General features: G+C 48.2%; 1 protein-coding gene across 3 annotated transcripts in view; it reads right to left on the bottom strand.

Annotated features, from left to right (window-relative positions):
* The window catches only part of ENTPD4 (ectonucleoside triphosphate diphosphohydrolase 4), a 33,594-nt gene extending 14,497 nt beyond the window's left edge, over positions 1-19,097 (bottom strand). For 2 of the 3 annotated variants that reach the window (XM_069766665.1, XM_069766667.1), the window contains exons 1-4: positions 18,923-19,097; positions 17,111-17,216; positions 16,455-16,652; positions 11,995-12,200 (exon numbers count right to left, since the gene is read on the bottom strand). In XM_069766665.1, coding sequence (XP_069622766.1) covers positions 11,995-12,200; positions 16,455-16,652; positions 17,111-17,118 — 412 coding nt within the window. In that variant the 5' untranslated portion in view covers positions 17,119-17,216; positions 18,923-19,097. Of the gene's footprint in view, positions 1-11,994; positions 12,201-16,454; positions 16,653-17,110; positions 17,223-18,922 lie in introns of all 3 variants that reach the window. The other variant, XM_069766666.1, reaches the window with a different exon arrangement.
* Between the last annotated feature and the right edge of the window lie 393 nt (positions 19,098-19,490).

Raw genomic sequence — 19,490 nt, 5'->3', positions numbered from 1 at the left:
GAGGCCGCTACCCTACATAGAGGCCGCTACCCTACATAGAGGCCGCTACCCTACATAGAGGCCGCTACCCTACATAGAGGCCGCTACCCTACATAGAGGCCGCTACCCTACATAGAGGCCGCTACCCTACATAGAGGCCGCTACCCTACATAGAGGCCGCTACCCTACATAGAGGCCGCTACCCTACATAGAGGCCGCTACCCTACATAAAGGCCGCTACCCTACATAAAGGCTGACTGGGCGCCTCTGTAAGGGAGGATATCCAGTGGAGGAAGCGACTCCACAACTCCACATCAGACCCGGTAATAAGTATCTGCATAAGAGCCTGTTTTCTGTGAGTTTTTGCCTACGTTGAACACGTCCCCTCATTCTTCTTACATGTCAGACAATAGATCTGGTGAAAGGTCTCATTTCCTATCGTTGTTTACAAAGGAGACGTTTCCCTTTTCCCGTCCTACACTGGTTTAGCGAGTCCCTTTGGCCAATACTTCAGTAATCATATTCTTGACGCTGCAGAAAAGCTGATGATCTTAATAGAGATGCATGGAGCGCAGCAATGAGGAAGGGTCCCTGTAATGGGGCCTCCTGTCAGTGAGGTGAAGGTTTGGGATTCCTCGGCTGTAGTTGAGAGTATGGCTGGAATGTGCAGATATGAGGACAGATCTCTTCTAGACAGCGGCATAATATGAAGCAGTGCGAAATGTCTAACAAGGCCGTAACTATCACAGGCTGTTAATAGCACTAGTTTTCTCATATGGGCTAAAGAGATCTTTTAAAGCCCCTCAGGGCCAGATGTGAGGAGTGCAACGCCTGCACCAAACATGGTTCGGGCAATCAGAGACCACGGATGATGCAGTAATGTGAACGCCAGCGCCACCTAGTGCCTGGATAAAGGCAGTGCCGTTGTAATATTGTACGGCACAGGACTCCCAGTGACAAAGTCCTATACTAAATCATATTCTAACACAGAAACGGACTATTGCTGAGAAAAGCATTACAGAGCCTAATGCACCGTTCAGCCGGGGTTCAGGCTTCATATTGTAGAAATGTAATCATTCCATTAGCCACCATTATATCTGGCTGATGCTGGATTACAGACGATCGTGGGGTGCTGCAGCGTGCGCCGAACCCCCAGAGATTTCCTATTGATGACCACTCAAAGATTTTGTCTTTTAAATGCAATGGAGGAAGAAACAAATATTTGCCAAACTATACATATGCTTTAACCCCTTCTCGACCCATGACGCCACATAGGCGTCATGAAAGTCGGTGCCAATCCGACCCATGACGCCTATGTGGAGTCATGGAAAGATCGCGTCCCTGCAGATCGGGTGAAAGGGTTAACTCCCATTTCACCCGATCTGCAGGGACAGGGGGAGTGGTAGTTTAGACCAGGGGGGGTGGCTTCACCCCCCCGTGGCTACGATCGCTCTGATTGGCAGTTTCACTTTCAACAGCCAATCAGAGCAATTTGTAATATTTCACCTATTATAACGGGTGAAATATTACAATCCAGCCATGGCCGATGCTGAAATATCATCGGCCATGGCTGGAAATACTAATGTGCCCCCACCCCACCCCACCGATCGCCCCCCGATCTGTCCGGTACACTGCTCCGGCTCCCCTCTGTCCTGTGCTCCGCTCCCCCCCGTGCTCTTGTCCGCTCCCCCCGTGCTTCAATCACCCCCCCCCCGTGCTCCAATCACCCCCCCTGCACTCCGATCCACCCCCCCCGTGCTCCGTTCCACCCCCCGTGCTCCGTTCTACCCCCCTCCCCGCGCTCCGATTCACCCCCCCCCCCCCCCCGTGCTCTCCCCCCACCCCATCATACTTACCGATCCTGCCGGGGTCCGTCCGTCTTCTCCCCGGGCGCCGCCATCTTCCAAAATGGCGGGCGCATGCGCAGTGCGCCCGCCGAATCTGCCGGCCGGCAGATTCGTTCCAAAGTGCATTTTGATCACTGAGATAGATTATATCTCTGTGATCAAAATAAAAAAAATGATAAATGACCATCCCCCCCCCTTTGTCACCCCCATAGGTAGGAACAATAAAAAAATAAAGAATTTTTTTTTTTTTCCACTAATGTTAGAATAGGGTTAGGGGTAAGGTTAGGGGTAAGGTTAGGGTTAGGGTTAGGGGTAGGGCTAGGGTTGGGGTTAGGGCTAGGGTTAGGGTTTCGGTATGTGCACACGTATTCTGGTCCTCTGCGGATTATTCCGCTGCGGATTTGATAAATCCGCAGTGCTAAACCGCTGCGGATTTATGGCGGATTTACTGGAAATCCGCGGAAAATCCGCAGGTAAAACGCAGTGCCTTTTACCCACGGATTTTTCAAAAATGATGCTGAAAAATCTCACACGAATCCGCAACGTGGGCACATAGCCTTAGGGTTAGGGTTGGAATTAGGGTTGTGGTTAGGGTTGTGATTAGGGTTATGGCTACAGTTGGGATTAGGGTTAGGGGTGTGTTGGGGTTAGTGTTGGAGGTAGAATTGAGGGGTTACCACTGTTTAGGCACATCAGGGGTCTCCAAACGCAACATGGCGCCACCATTGATTCCAGCCAATCTCGTATTCAAAAAGTCAAATGGTGCTCCCTCAATTCCGAGCCCCGACGTGTGCCCAAACAGTGGTTTACCCCCACATATGGGGCACCAGCATACTCAGGATAAACTGCGCAACAATTACTGTGGTCCAATTTCTCCTGTTACCCTTGTGAAAATAAAAAAATGCTTGCTAAAACATCATTTTTGAGGAAAGAAAAATGATTTATTATTTTCACGGCTCTACGTTGTAAACGTCTGTGAAGCACTTGGGGGTTCAAAGTGCTCACCACATATCTAGATAAGTTCCTTTCGGGGTCTAGTTTCCAAAATGGGTTAGGGGTAAGGTTAGGGGTAGGGTTAGGGCTAGGGTTGGGGTTAGGGCTAGGGTTAGGGTTTCGGTATGTGCACACGTATTCTGGTCCTCTGCGGATTTTTCCGCTGCGGATTTGATAAATCCGCAGTGCTAAACCGCTGCGGATTTATGGCGGATTTACCGCGTTTTTTCTGCGCATTTCACTGCGGTTTTACAACTGCGATTTTCTATTTGAGCAGTTGTAAAACCGCTGCGGAATCCGCAGAAAGAAGCGACATGCTGCGGAATGTAAACCGCTGCGTTTCCGTGCAGTTCTTCCGCAGCATGTGTACAGCGATTTTTGTTTCCCATAGGTTTACATTGAACTGTAAACTCATGGGAAACTGCTGCGGATCCGCAGCGTTTTCCGCAGCGTGTGCACATACCTTTAGAATTAGGCTATGTGCACACGGTGCGGATTTGGCTGCGGATTGGCCGCTGCGGATTCGCAGCAGTGTTCCATCAGGTTTACAGTACCATGTAAACATATGGAAACCATATCCGCTGTGCCCATGGTGCGGAAAATACAACGCAGCGTTTCCGCGCGGTATTTTCCGCAGCATGTCAATTCTTTGTGCGGATTCCGCAGCGTTTTACACCTGTTCCTCAATAGGAATCCGCAGGTGAAATCCGCACAAAAAACACTGGAAATCCGCGGAAAATCCGCAGGTAAAACGCAGTGCCTTTTACCCACGGATTTTTCAAAAATGATGCTGAAAAATCTCACACGAATCCGCAACGTGGGCACATAGCCTTAGGGTTAGGGTTGGAATTAGGGTTGTGGTTAGGGTTGCGATTAGGGTTATGGCTACAGTTGGGATTAGGGTTAGGGGTGTGTTGGGGTTAGTGTTGGAGGTAGAATTGAGGGGTTACCACTGTTTAGGCACATCAGGGGTCTCCAAACGCAACATGGCGCCACCATTGATTCCAGCCAATCTCGTATTCAAAAAGTCAAATGGTGCTCCCTCAATTCCGAGCCCCGACGTGTGCCCAAATAGTGGTTTACCCCCACATATGGGGTACCAGCATACTCAGGATAAACTGCGCAACAATTACTGGGGTCCAATTTCTCCTGTTACCCTTGTGAAAATAAAAAAATGCTTGCTAAAACATCATTTTTGAGGAAAGAAAAATGATTTATTATTTTCACGGCTCTACGTTGTAAACGTCTGTGAAGCACTTGGGGGTTCAAAGTGCTCACAACATATCTAGGTAAGTTCCTTTCGGGGTCTAGTTTCCAAAATGGGGTCACTTGTCGGGGGTTTCTACTGTTAAGCCACATCAGGGGCTCTGCAAACGCAACGTGACGCCCACAGAGCATTCCATCAAAGTCTGCATTTCAAAACGTCACTACTTCACTTCCGAGCCCCGGCATGTGCCCAAACAGTGGTTTACCCCCACATATGGGGTATCAGCGTACTCAGGAGAAACTGGACAACAACTTTTGGGGTCAAATTTCTCCTGATACCCTTGGGAAAATAAAAAATTGCAGGCTAAAAGATCATTTTTGAGAAAATTATTTTTTTATTTTTTTTTCCATGGCTCTGCGTTATAAACTTCTGTGAAGCACTTGGGGGTTCAAAGTCCTCACCACACATCTAGATTAGTTCCTTTGGTGGACTAGTTTCCAAAATGGGGTCATTTCTGGGGGATCTCCAATGTTTAGGCACACAGGGGCTCTCCAAACGTGACATGGTGTCCGCTAATGATTAGAGCTAATTTTCCATTTAAAAAGCCAAATGGCGTGCCTTCCCTTCCGAGCCCTGCCGTGCGCCCAAACAGTGGTTTACCCCCACATATGGGGTATCAGCGTACTCCGGACAAACTGGATAACAACATTTGGGGTCCAATTTCTCCTATTACCCTTGGCAAAATAGGAAATTCCAGGCTAAAAAATCATTTTTGAGGAAAGAAAAATTATTTTTTATTTTCATGGCTCTGCGTTATAAACTTCTGTGAAGCACCTGGGGGTTTAAAGTGCTCAATATGCATCTAGATAAGTTCCTTGGGGGGGTCTAGTTTCCAAAATGGGGTCACTAATGGGGGAGCGCCAATGTTTAGGCACACAGGAGCTTTCCAAACGCGACATGGTGTCCGCTAACGATGGAAATAATTTTTCATTCAAAAAGTCAAATGGCGCTCCTTCCCTTCCGAGCCTTACCATGTGCCCAAACAGTGGTTTACCCCCACATATGAGGTATCAGTGTACTCAGGAGAAATTGCCCAACAAATTTTAGGATCCATTTTATCCTGTTGCCCATGTGAAAATGAAAAAAATTGAGGCTAAAAGAATTTTTTTGTGAAAAAAAAGTACTTTTTCATTTTTACGGATCAATTTGTGAAGCACCTGGGGGTTCAAAGTGCTCACTATGCATCTAGATAAGTTCCCTGGGGCGTCTAGTTTCCAAAATGGGGTCACTTGTGGGGGAGCTCCAATTTTTAGGCACACGGGGGCTCTCCAAACGTGACATGGTGTCCGCTAAAGAGTGGAGCCAATTTTTCATTCAAAAAGTCAAACGGCGCTCCTTCCCTTCCAAGCCATGCCGTGCGCCCAAACAGTGGTTTACCCCCACATATGAGGTATCAGCGTACTCAGGACAAATTGGACAACAACATTCGTTGTTCAGTTTCTCCTTTTACCATTGGGAAAATAAAAAAATTGTTGCTAAAAGATCATTTTTGTGACTAAAAAGTTAAATGTTCATTTTTTCCTTCCATGTTGCTTCTGCTGCTGTGAAGCACCTGAAGGGTTAATAAATTTCTGGAATGTGGTTTTGAGTACCTTGAGGGGTGCAGTTTTTAGAATGGTGTCACTTTTGGGTATTTTCAGCCATATAGACCCCTCAAACTGACTTCAAATGTGAGGTGGTCCCTAAAAAAAATGGTTTTGTAAATTTCGTTGTAAAAATGAGAAATCGCTGGTCAAATTTTAACCCTTATAACTTCCTAGCAAAAAAAAATTCCAAAATTGTGCTGATGTAAAGTAGACGTGTGGGAAATGTTATTTATTAACTATTTTGTGTCACATAACTCTCTGGTTTAACAGAATAAAAATTCAAAATGTGAAAATTGCGAAATTTTCAAAATTTTCGCCAAATTTCCGTTTTTATCTAATATATAATTGCCTAGAATACTACTTCCTGCAATTTGTGCCAACTTCCGTGGCTTTGTCCGGAGCTAATGTCCGGAGCTAATGTCCGGAGCTAATGTCCGGAGCTAAGTGACGTCAACAGTGTCCAGTGTCTGATTGGTTGCCGCCTGCTGCGAGCGACCAATCAGAAACGTGCCGTACTGTGACACACTCCGCCCGCCATTTTGGTGTGATTTTTGAATTTTTACCTCACAGCAAGTTTCTACTGCGTGGAGGCGGGCCCAGTGACGTTGCTCTTCAAGCTCCTGCCGAATTTCGTCAAAAAAATGATAATACCATTTACCAAAACTATATATATTTAGTTGTGAAGTGGTTCAGTGACATTTTCACACCAATTTTGAACTTTTGTTTGGTGTTTTCTCCATATACTGCCTATTATTTTTGTTCTTTCTTACTATTATTTATTAATTGTATTATTCTTACATTTGAATAAATAAAGTATATATGGATTCTAGACTCCCGATTCTTTAGAATCGGGCTGCCATCTAGTCACAAATAAACGCATAATTTATTGACCTAAATTTACCACTAACATGAAGCCCAATATGTCACGAAAAAACAATCTCAGAACCGCTAGGATCCGTTGAAGCGTTCCTGAGTTATTACCTCATAAAGGGACACTGGTCAGAATTGCAAAAAACGGCCAGGTCATTAAGGTCAAAATAGGCTGGGTCATGAAGGAGTTAATAATAAATGAGCTGGCAAGCGGTTACTTTGGAAGCTCTCACGGCTGCTTACAGACTAGTCCGCTAGTAAGGAGATCAGTGATAAGGTCATTTTATATAGAGGCAGTAAAACGACGATAGAAGTCATTACCGGGCACAAGACACATTCATGGCTCAACAAATCGGATACTTCTCTGTGAGTTGCTTCTGCCGGTCTACACCAGGGGATATATAGGATATATAAAGCATTGGTAGCTCAGTGCAAAGATGGGATGAACGACAAACAAGTGAGAGCTCACCGAAATCTCCAGTATGAACAGATGATCAGTTCCCGATATTCCACCCATGGAAAAAGTGACAGAAGGTTACAGGTCATGGCTAAAAATCCCTGTGGCATTAATCCTGGGACTCACAGACAACGGGTACATAGGCTGCACACGCTGCTTATACTTTTTCTTTCTTATTGATAACTTTCTCAATAAACAATAGGGAAAAATCAGCTATCTATACCTGTTTTATTTACGCAAGGTCGGGGGGGGGGGGGTTGTGTTTCCTAGACACCAGCCTTTTTATGAATAGCATTTTGCACTCGTGACAACATACAGTTGTGCTCAAGAGTTTACATACCCCGGCAGAATTTTGGCTTTCTTGGCCTTTTTTCACAGAATATGAATAATGGCACCAAAACTTTTTCTCCACTCATGGTTAGTGGTTGGGTGAAGCCATTTATTGTCTAACTATTGTGTTTTCTCTTTTTAAATCAGAATGACAACCCAAAACATCCAAATGACCCTTATCAAAAGTTCACATACCCCATTTCTTAATACCATGTATTGCCCCCTCTAACATCAATGACAGCTTGAAGCCTTTTGTGGTAGTTATGGATGATGTTCTTTATTTTCTCAGATGGTAAAGCTGCCCACTCTTCTTGGCAAAAAGCCTCCGGTTCCTGTAAATTTCTGGGCTGTTTAGCATGAACTGCACGCTTGTGATCTCCCCAGAGTGGCTCAATGACATTGAGGTCAGGAGACTGATATGGCCACTCCAGAACCTTCACTTTGTTCGCTGTAGCCAGTCGACTTGGCCTTGTGTTTTGGATCGTTGTCATGTTGGAACGTCCAAGTACGTCCCATGCGCAGCTTCCAGGCTGATGAGTGCAAATTTGCCTCCAGTATTTGCTGATAACGCGCTGTATTAATCTTTCCTTCAACTTTAACTATGTTTCCTGTGCCTTGTAGTTCATACATCCCCAAAACATCAGCGTTCCACCTCTATGCTTTACAGTAGGAATGGTGTTCCTTTCATCATAGGCCTTGTTGACCTCTCTCCAAATGTAACATTTATGGTTGTGGCCAAAAAGTTAAATTTTGGTCTCATCACTCCAAATTACCTTGTTCCAGAAGTTTTGAGGCCTGTCTCTGTGCTGTTTTGCATATTATAGGCAAGATACTTTGTGGCATTTGCACAGTAATGGCTTTCTCCTGGTGACTCGACCATGCAGCCTATTTTTCTTCACGTGCCTCCTTATTTTGCATTTTGAAACAGCCACACCGCTAGTTTTTAGAAAGTACAGTATTTCAGCTGATGTTATTTGTGGGTTTTTCTTTGCATCCACAATTTTCCTGGCAGTTGTGGTGTGGACAACATTTTTTGTTGGTCTACCTGACAATGGTTTTGTTTTTAATGGCTTTGTTTTTACAGAGCCCCTGATTTTCCATTTGTTAATCACAGTTTGCAAACTGTCTCTTCAGAGAGGAAGAGGACTAGAACTCTAGTGCCACCTATTGGAAGTAGCAATCCTAACAGTCAATGTCAACTCTTTAACGAGCCTTGTCACATGACTTAAGGTACCGTCACACTAAGCGACGCTGCAGCGATACCGACAACGATCCGGATCGCTGCAGCGTCGCTGTTTGGTCGCTGGAGAGCTGTCACACAGACCGCTCTCCAGCGACCAACGATGCCGGTAACCAGGGTAAACATCGGGTAACTAAGCGCAGGGCCGTGCTTAGTAACCCGATGTTTACCCTGGTTACCATCGTTAAAGTAAAAAAAACAAACACTACATACTTACCTACCGCTGTCTGTCCTCGGCACTCTGCTTCTCTGCTCTGGCTGTGAGCGCCGGGCAGCCGGAAAGCAGAGCGGTGACGTCACCGCTCTGCTTTCCGGCCGCTGTGCTCACAGCCAGAGCAGAGAAGCACAGCGCCGGGGACAGACAGCGGTAAGTAAGTATGTAGCGTTTGTTTTTTTTTACTTTAACGATGGTAACCAGGGTAAACATCGGGTTACTAAGCGCGGCCCTGCGCTTAGTAACCCGATGTTTACCCTGGTTACCAGGGAAGACATCGCTGAATCGGTGTCACACACGCCGATTCAGCGATGTCTGCGGGGAGTCCAGCGACGAAACAAAGCTCTGGACTTTCTTCCCCGACCAGCGACAGCACAGCAGGGGCCTGATCGCTGCTGCCTGTCACACTGGACGATATCGCTAGCCAGGACGCTGCAACGTCACGGATCGCTAGCGATATCGTCTAGTGTGACGGTACCTTTAGGATAATAGCCAAACCAGAATCTCAATTTGCAGACACTGTGTTTCGGGGTACTGCCCCTCGTCAGTGCAAAGTGGAGAGTCGACATTGACTGTTAGGATTGCTACTTCCAATAGGTGGCACTAGAGTTCTAGTCCTCTTCCTCTCTGAAGAGACAATTTGCATATTTCCCACAGGCGCATTGCGGCTTTAAGTCTCTTCACCTCGACATGCTTATGTCACTCTCCGCAAGGAGAAACGATACTTCTTGGATCTTAATCACAGTTTGAACGCTGCTGACTGGATTTATCAATTCCTTGGATATCTTTTTGTATCCCTTTCCTGTTTTATACAGCTCAACTACCTTTTCCCGTAGATCCGTTGACAATTCTTTGGCTTTCCCCATGACGTCAGTGGCTGGATGAAAGATGCAAGAGTCTGATCCCAGAAACTCACTCAGCTTTTATGCACACACACTGAATATAAGAAAACAGGTCACAGGTGAGGATTTTACCTTTAGTAGCCATTCAAACCCAATTGTGTCAACTTCTGTGCATGTGATCAGGCCAAAATCACCAGGGTATGTGAACTGTTGATCAGGGTCATTTGGATGTTTTGGGTTGTCATTATGATTTAAAAAGAGAAAACAGTAGTTTGACAATAAATGGCTTCCCCCAACCACTAACCATGAGTGGAGAAAAAGTTTTACTGTTATTCATATTCTCTGAAAAAAGGCCAAGAAAGCAAAAATTCTGTACACATCTCTCACTAGGATCTCCTCCTCCCCCCACGAGCTCGACTCCCTCCATCCCCACAACGATCTCTCCTCCTTCCCACAACGATCTCTCCTCCCTCCCACAACGATCTCTCCTCCCTCCCACAACGATCTCTCCTCCCTCCCACAACGATCTCTCCTCCCTCCCACAACGATCTCTCCTCCCTCCCCTCTGGAGTTCTGCACCCCCCCCCCCCCCCCCAAGCTCTTTCCCCGATTCCCAAAGCTTTCCTCCCTCCTCCCCAAGCTCTCCTCCCTCCCACCCATGAGCTCTCTTCCCTCCGTCCTGAGCTCTCCTTTTTCCATCCCTGACCCCCAAAGCTCTCTTCCTTCCTCCCTGAGCTCTCCTTCCTCCTTAAGGTACCATCACACTAGACGATATCGCTAGCGATCCGTGACGTTGCAGCGTCCTGGCTAGCGATATCGTCCAGTGTGACAGGCAGCAGCGATCAGGCCCCTGCTGTGCTGTCGCTGGTCGGGGAAGAAAGTCCAGAACTTTGTTTCGTCGCTGGATCTCCCGCTGACATCACTGAATCGGCGTGTGTGACACCGATTCAGCGATGTCTTCGCTGGTAACCAGGGTAAACATCGGGTTACTAAGCGCAGGGCCGCGCTTAGTAACCCGATGTTTACCCTGGTTACCATCGTTAAAGTAAAAAAAAAAAAAACGCTACATACTTACCTACCGCTGTCTGTCCCCGGCGCTGTGCTTCTCTGCTCTGGCTGTGAGCACAGCGGCCGGAAAGCAGAGCGGTGACGTCACCGCTGTGCTCTGCTTTCCGGCTGGCCAGCGCTCACAGCCAGAGCAGAGAAGCAGAGCGCCGAGGACAGACAGCGGTAGGCAAGTATGTAGCGTTTTTTTTTTTTTACTTTAACGATGGTAACCAGGGTAAACATCGGGTTACTAAGCGCGGCCCTGCGCTTAGTTACCCGATGTTTACCCTGGTTACCGGCATCGTTGGTCGCTGGAGAGCGGTCTGTGTGACAGCTCTCCAGCGACCAAACAGCGACGCTGCAGCGATCCGGATCGTTGTCGGTATCGCTGCAGCGTCGCTTAGTGTGACGGTACCTTTAAGTAACAGTTCTGGCCACTGGCAGAGCTGTAGAATTAGCAGAACTTGTGTAGAGTTTTATTATTGTAAAGAAACACACTCCATGCTTGTTCTGATTCCTACACTATTATCACTATAATGTTAGCATAAAGAGATAACATGGCTTTTCAACAAGTAGCTATTAGGAGAACTGCTCTAAAAGCAGCAATAGGTGGGGGCTGGGGATTGTGATTTTGCAGGACTGATAACAGGACATCAGCTGACAGGGGAGGGGTAGATCCACATTTTTCCCCAGGGCTCATAAGACTCAAATACGACACTGCATGAAAAATAAGCAAAAATGTAAAAAACTTCAACAAACCCAAAAGATAATGCAATATCATGGGTTAGAAGGCAAGTAAACACTGAAACACTGTCCGTAACCCTAGAGGTCCCTCCTGTATACTGGATCCAGTGAGATTACCCTGTGGGTTTCCCAAAGACGTCACTAATCTCAGAACTTGGCACTTTATTATAACTCCAGATGCAGCAGTACGGGCATTATCTGCTTACGCTTCTCTAATATGTGGCGGGATAATTACAGACCCAGTATTAATGGGGGAGGAGAAAGAAGATGTACCATCACTGAAGAGATCATGTCAGGTACATAAGATAGCAAGACACTGGTAGCCTATCCTGGGATGACCTTTCAGGAAAGGCAAGGACGCACAGTTTCCAAGCCACTTTTCAGTGGAGGGTAATCAGCCAACGACAACAGACCCCTCTGCCAACATCTCAAAACATTGCCATCCGACCAACCCCCACATCCCCAATATCTGCTGCTGTGAGGCGTCAAGATGCCTCCATACACATTGTGAGTCCAAACCCTGACTACAGCCAAGTAATCCACCAGTAGGCCCGGGATCTCATCCCTTGGGTCATTACCTGGTTTGATCTTCATCACCACAGTCTTCCTGTTCTGGTCTCTCATCTGCTTTATATCCAGCAGGTCATGTGGATTGCCATTATGTCGGGGCCAGCAGTATACAAATATCCGTGATCCGCTGCTTCCACAGTCCACCACTATCCCATAGTTAATGTTGGGGTTGCCGGTGTCAGTGGCTTCCATATCGGTAACACGAGCCAGGTATCTAAACGGCAAAATAACAGCTGAGTGAAACAATGTGAAGAACCCACACACATCACTACAATCAGGCTTACATTGGAAAACAAATTCTGTCTGATCAGAAAAAAAAAAAAATAATTAAGAGAGAAAAAAAGACCCACATTAAAGTGTAAGGGGCTCTTGTTTGGGGGAAAAAACAGCAATTGGTTGGAATTACCGCAGAGACATAAGGACGGAGGGGGACTGACACTTCTGAACCCTTGGATCTATTTTTTGGCAGCGCAGGGTCAACAGATGAGAGGCTGGAGGGAGGTGAATGGCATGGGTTCGGTTCAAAGGATTTTGGTTCAGTTGTTGGTAATATGGAGATTCATAATGATATTCTGGTGGACTATGTGCGAAGGGGGGACAAAAGGAGTGGTTTCAGATATCTACAAAGTGTTGTTGTATACCTTTCTAAAAAGATACCTGATTAAAGGTACCGTCACACTAGACGATATCGCTAGCGATCCGTGACGTTGCAGCGTCCTGGCTAGCGATATCGTCCAGTGTGACAGGCAGCAGCGATCAGGCCCCTGCTGTGCTGTCGCTGGTCGGGGAAGAAAGTCCAGAACTTTGTTTCGTCACTGGACTCCCCGCAGACATCGCTGAATCGGCGTGTGTGACACCGATCCAGCGATGTCTTCACTGGTAACCAGGGTAAACATCGGGTAACTAAGCGCAGGGCCGCGCTTAGTAACCCGATGTTTACCCTGGTTACCATCCTAAAAGTAAAAAAAACAAACAGAACATACTTACCTACAGCCGTCTGTCCTCCAGCGCTGTGCTCTGCACTCCTCCTGCTCTGGCTGTGAGCGTCGGTCAGCCGGAAAGCAGAGCGGTGACGTCACCGCTCTGCTTTCCGGCCGCTGTGCTCACACAGACAGTACAGGAGGAGTGCAGAGCACAGCGCTGGAGGACAGACGGCTGTAGGCAAGTATGTTCTGTTTGTTTTTTTTACTTTTAGGATGGTAACCAGGGTAAACATCGGGTTACTAAGCGCGGCCCTGCGCTTAGTTACCCGATGTTTACCCTGGTTACCGGCATCGTTGGTCGCTGGAGAGCGGTCTGTGTGACAGCTCTCCAGCGACCAAACAGCGACGCTGCAGCGATCCGGATCGTTGTCGGTATCGCTGCAGCGTCGCTAAGTGTGACGGTACCTTAAAGCAAAAGAGAAATGGGAGGAAGAGCTGGAAAGTATAGAGGATAAATGGGAAGAGATCATGGAGTATATTTCCCCAATTACCATTAACTGAGCTGGGTAGACTCTCGCAGATATACGTGCTCAATAGAGTATATAGGACTCCAGATAATCCGGCTCTATACAGCCAGATTGAGACTGACCTCCGAGTGTCCGAGGTGTCAGTCCGAGGAGGCAGGGATCCTACTCATGTTGAGGCAATGTCCGAGGCTGAACTCATATTGGTTACAAGTTGGGGAAGCAATTGAGAAAATATATGGTTGTAAGATTGAAAGGGACCCTGCGGTATGTATTTTGGGGTATGTGGAGGAGATCCAGGAGCTCAATTGTCACAAGCTAGCGATAGCCAGATTGTTATATGTTGCGTGGAAATTGATCGGCAGACACTGGATAAGTGAAGAACTGCCGACGCTACGTGAATTTTACAGACAGTCTGATCTTATTGTTAATATGGAGAAGAGTATTTAGGAAAAAAGAAAAGTGGTGAAAACCTTTGAAACCTTGGATGGAGAGGGGCTGATCCCAATAGAGTGCTGTTTTAACGTGTATTATTGTCCTGTTGCTATATATGGTATAGTATATATAGTAACTAGAAATATTTTAACATGTCTTGACAAAATTGCGCTGTTTCTGAAAAAAAAAAAAAACAGATCCTTTTTTCTAATCCTAGAAGACACTAGACACTTTTAGGCTGTGTTCACACGCTGCGGATTTTGCTGCGGATCCGCAGCAGTTTTCCCAAAGTTTATAGTACAATGAAAACCTATGGGAAAAAAAACCCCGCTGTGCACATGCTGCGGAAAAAGCCTTGCGGATTATTTTCCGCAGCATGTCAATTGTTTGTGCTGATTCCGCAGCGGGTTTCAACCAGCACCAATAGGAAAGTGCTGGTGAAAACTCGCAGAAGAATCCGCAGAACAAACTGCAAGAATATCCGCAGTGAAAACCGCAGTGGTTTTGCACTGCGGATTTTCCAAATCCGCTGCGGAAAAATCCGCAGGAAAATCAGCAGCGTGGGCACATACCCTTATGGTGTATCTGTCATCAGACGACTAATGCTGAAGCTTTGCTACAAGTCATGAGCGAATAGAGCACTGCCTAAAGGTACCTTCACACTAGACGATATCGCTAGCGATCCGTGACGTTGCAGCGTCCTGGCTAGCGATATCGTCCAGTGTGACACGCAGCAGCGATCAGGCCCCTGCTGTGCTGTCGCTGGTCGGGGAAGAAAGTCCAGAACTTTGTTTCGTCGCTGGATCTCCCGCTGACATCACTGAATCGGCGTGTGTGACACCGATTCAGCGATGTCTTCGCTGGTAACCAGGGTAAACATCGGGTTACTAAGCGCAGGGCCGCGCTTAGTAACCCGATGTTTACCCTGGTTACCATCGTTAAAGTTAAAAAAACAAACACTACATACTTACCTACCGCTGTCTGTCCCCGGCGCTGTGCTTCTCTGCTCTGGCTGTGAGCACAGCGGCCGGAAAGCAGAGCGGTGACGTCACCGCTCTGCTTTCCTGCTGCCCGGCGCTCATAGCCAGAGCAGAGAAGCAGAGCGCCGGGGACAGACAGCGGTAGGTAAGTATGTAGTGTTTGTTTTTTTAACTTTAACGATGGTAACCAGGGTAAACATCGGGTTACTAAGCGCGGCCCTGCGCTTAGTAACCCGATGTTTACCCTGGTTACCGGGGACCTCGGGATCGTTGGTCGCTGGAGAGCGGTCTGTGTGACAGCTCTCCAGCGACCAAACAGCGACGCTGCAGCGATCCGGATCGTTGTCGGTATCGCTGCAGCGTCGCTTAGTGTGACGGTACCTTAAGAAACAGGCAATCCCTGCATGTGTTGTGGCCATCATGCAGCTGTGAGACATGCAGGAGCGAGGACTCAAACATATTTTTGAGCACCCCGAATATACTCTTAGCACTCGAGCATGCTCAGATAACACCTTATCAGTGCACGCTCGCTCATCATTAAACATGAAGACTATGTTTCTGGTGTATTTGTGGACCTCATACTGCCCCCTTGGGAGGCAATTGATGGCTGGCTGTTGTGTATCTACCTATATAGGAGAATGAAAGGGGGGGGGGGGGGGGGACGCAAAGGGAGCGTATAAATAAATAAATACACAATGTGCTCCGTGTTCCCCAATTGCTCCCATTACCCAAACGGCACAATTTACATTATGTGCAGCTTTTGCCAATTCAGGAGTGAACTTGCTCCAGTACTATGCCAGACTCATGATTGAGACTATGCTGCCCTGTATATCTGATTAGTAATATTGAGACTTTTTACACTGCAAGACTATTGTGAACAAGTATTCCTAGGAAAGCTCTTTTCCTCATAATCGTGAAGTCTATGAAATCTCGCAATCACCTGATAAGTGAGCAGAAAAGGTGAAATAATCTTTTATGCTGCACAAAAACATCATCATTCTCAGCACAGCCTCATCCTGTGTAAACAGGACCCATGCTACCAAGAACTGTTAGCATACGAGTAATTAATAGTGATAAGCTCAAGTGCTCGTTACTCCTTGTTTACTTGGGGTGCTCGGATATGAACAGAGTATCGTGGGTGCTCGGGTGACGTACTTGAGTGTCCGCGGACCCATATTTTGCAGCTATTAGACCGCCACAAGATGTGTGGGAATTGCCCATGATCACAGAGGGTTCAGTGCGCTTCATTAGAGTGGTCCGCCTGTGTAAATGACTGCCAAACATGTTGCTAATGGGTGACTGGTTAGTGCCACTGTCGCTTCCACCCCTGTAACAGGTGGAGAAGGAGGTATAATGGCGGACGTCATCATTTCATTGCTTAGAGTAGATAAATATAAGTAGAAGATAACGCTGCACTGTTGAGGCAAGAAGCCAGTACAAGCTACAGTATGGAGAAAGGATGTGACCGATTATAATAACGAGAGCAAAAGTGCACAAAAAGCAACTTCTTTTAAAACCCTCCTCTCCTCCGGGCAGGCTGGGGGCTGGATTATTTCTTTATAGTCAAGTTTATAATATAAAAGAAAAAAAGCCCAAAACATCTTACCTGTGATAGCGTCGGTCTCGCTGGGAACGGCCGTACTTAGTCCTCACCAGTAGTAGAGAGTAGATCAGAAAGAACAGGATGCTAACCACAGCACCAATAATCACCAGCTGCCGCAGGGTGGTATTCAGGGCACGGGGGCACCCACCGGGGGATATACTAAAGTGCCACGAAGCGGGGAGGAGGCAGGATATGCTTAACCTGCAGGCACAAACACAACAGAACCAATATGACCACTGCTTTTTAGAATGAGAACAATAAGCCCCCCTGATGCTGCTCAGAGATAGGTCTTAACATCTGACCAAAATTATGACTGAATTTGCCCTTTATGCAAGACATGATAGACGATATATACTGGCCCCCATCTTTTTTTTGCCTGGTGGTTGCTTTGCACAGACAAAAGTGGATGGGGGGGCGGCTGCATTCCTCTGCACTGCGGGGGCCTGGGGCTCCACTGTGCAAGGAAAAATAAGGGACAGTGAATGAAGATGCAGCACTATACTAGAGAACACCTGCACAGTCGGCCAAGTGGAGTGTCCATGTGTATAGGCGAGTGAGGTATAGCTGTCTGCAGACACTTGTGTAAACTGTATGGCCACGCTCGCCATGGTTACTGTCCACGAAATTCCCACCACTTCTTCCTCGGGTCTGGTACTCACCTTCCCATTGTGAACTGACGTTCAGATGAGCAGTTCTCACATTCAACCCATATTTGCTTCTTTGCTACCGAATTTCTTGCACTGAAGGGTTACCCATGTTCTCCACCTGCACCGAAAACACACAGAGCAGCGTTACACAAGGGGTCCGGGCGATTCCTCATGGTGAGGATACAGACTGACAGCTTCTCTGGTGTCATCAGAGCTCCTCCATGGCACAGGGAAAAGTGCTGCCATATCCTAGTATATAAGCCGCCATTTTTAAAGACCCTGCTTTAGGTCTCTACATAGCATCTTTCATTGCTTCCGTAGAAGATGAAGCTGTGACTGGGCACCAAGTGCTTGCACGTTACACGGAGGAGTCTTCATCCTCTTCATGTTAGCAATGGAAATGTCCTTTCAATCGCTGCAAACAGAGATCTCGAAATGAATGTGGAACGCGATGAGGAATGAGACGAGAAAACATCGCTACCCAAAACGAGACATTGAAGCAAATCCTCATCCGGAGCTAGAGGTTGTTGTATCCTTATATCGGCTGCACCCAACAAACCTCAACAGGGAGCAAAACGAGCCTCCCGCCCACGGGGAGCAAAACGGGCCAACCGCCCACGGGGAGCAATACGGGCCTCCCGTCCACGGGGAGCAATACGGGCCTCCCGCCCACGGGGAGCAATACGGGCCTCCCGTCCACGGGGAGCAATACGGGCCTCCCGCCCACGGGGAGCAATACGGGCCTCCCGCCCACGGGGAGCAATACGGGCCTCCCGCCCACGGGGAGCAATACGGGCCTCCCGCCCACGGGGAAGCAAAACGAGCCTCCCGCCTACAGGGACGGGGGAAGCAAACGAGCCTCCTGCCCACGGGGATGGGGGAAGCAAACGGGCCTCCCGCCTACAGGGACGGGGGAAGCAAACGAACCTCCTGCCCACGGGGATGGGGGAAGCAAACGAGCCTCCTGCCCATGGGGATGGGGGAAGCAAACGAGCCTCCTGCCCACGGGGATGGGGGAAGCAAACGAGCCTCCTGCCCACGGGGATGGGGGAAGCAAACGAACCTCCTGCCCACGGGGATGGGGGAAGCAAACGAACCTCCTGCCCACGGGGATGGGGGAAGCAAACGAGCCTCCTGCCCACGGGGATGGGGGAAGCAAACGAGCCTCCTGCCCACGGGGACGGGGGAAGCAAACGAGCCTCCTGCCCACGGGGACGGGGGAAGCAAACAGGGTTCCTGTACATGGGCGCTACATGTGTCACAGAGAGATCTTGCAATGAGAGAGCAGCAGACATGTGAGAGGACAGGAGGCTCCTCTGCTCTACACAGGACATCCATGGCCTCTAAGGGTATGTGCACACGTTCAGGATTGCATCAGGATTTGGTCAGGGTTTTCCATCAGTATTTGTAAGCCAAAACCAGGAGTGGGTGATAAATACAGAAGTGGTGCATATGTTTCTATTATACTTTTCCACTAATTGTTCCACTCCTGGTTTTGGCTACAAATACTGATGGAAAACCCTGACCAAATCCTGATGCAATCCTGAACGTGTGCACATACCCTAACACACTGCAGGTAATAACACGCGTCACGTGTACCAGACATGACAACTCAAGGCAATATGGCCCCTGAAGGCAGAAGCTGCCGCTATATACACGGAGGACCGGTCTAGGACCCCACACAGAAATGCCAGACATCACACGTATGACAACACACGGCTGCACACGTCACACATCACTGTACATACAGATGCCACGTATCATCACTACACACAGCCGTCTATATGACAGCCTCTGACTCACTGCCCTCCTCTCCGCCATTACCTGCTCGCTCCTCGCCTCCCCCGGTGCTGTCAGCCGCCACCGTCGAGAGAAGGACACGTCACCGCGGTCAGGTAGACGTCTCTTCCCAGGGGAGGGATGAGGGGAGGTGTATCCGCTGCCGGCGGGCCGTCCTCCCAGCCACAGGCCCGGTAACCAGGCGACCCTAGCAACCACCGAGCACCTGTCTGTAGCTCGCGAGATTTCATGCTGAGGGGAACTTCCGGCCTCAAAGGCGCCATCTTTGCAGCGGGCAGAGATCCAAGAGCAGTGAGCTGAGGGGTCGGTGCGTCTTTTCTCTGCCTCCGGCCTCGTTCACACCTCGGTTTTCCTCACTTGTGTGCGGTGTTTCCCGGGTAGCACTGCTCCATACACACATTCTACCCGTTACAGTCTGTGGGCTGCTCACACGTCCCTGTACGGGCTGGTTCACACTGACTCGCAGAGACTTGTGCGATATTAATCGGGGCTCACACTCCCGGTGTCAGTCTGTGGAGGGGGAATCTCTCGGACGCGTCTTGTTCTGTCCGGTTACCACAGACTGTGATAAAAGCTGAAGAAACCTCCATCA

Source organism: Ranitomeya imitator, chromosome 4, assembly GCF_032444005.1.
Source record: "Ranitomeya imitator isolate aRanImi1 chromosome 4, aRanImi1.pri, whole genome shotgun sequence".
Taxonomy (NCBI): domain Eukaryota; kingdom Metazoa; phylum Chordata; class Amphibia; order Anura; family Dendrobatidae; genus Ranitomeya; species Ranitomeya imitator.
The sequence above is the reverse complement of the archived record's forward strand: the minus strand, read 5'-3'. Positions and strand labels throughout refer to the sequence as shown.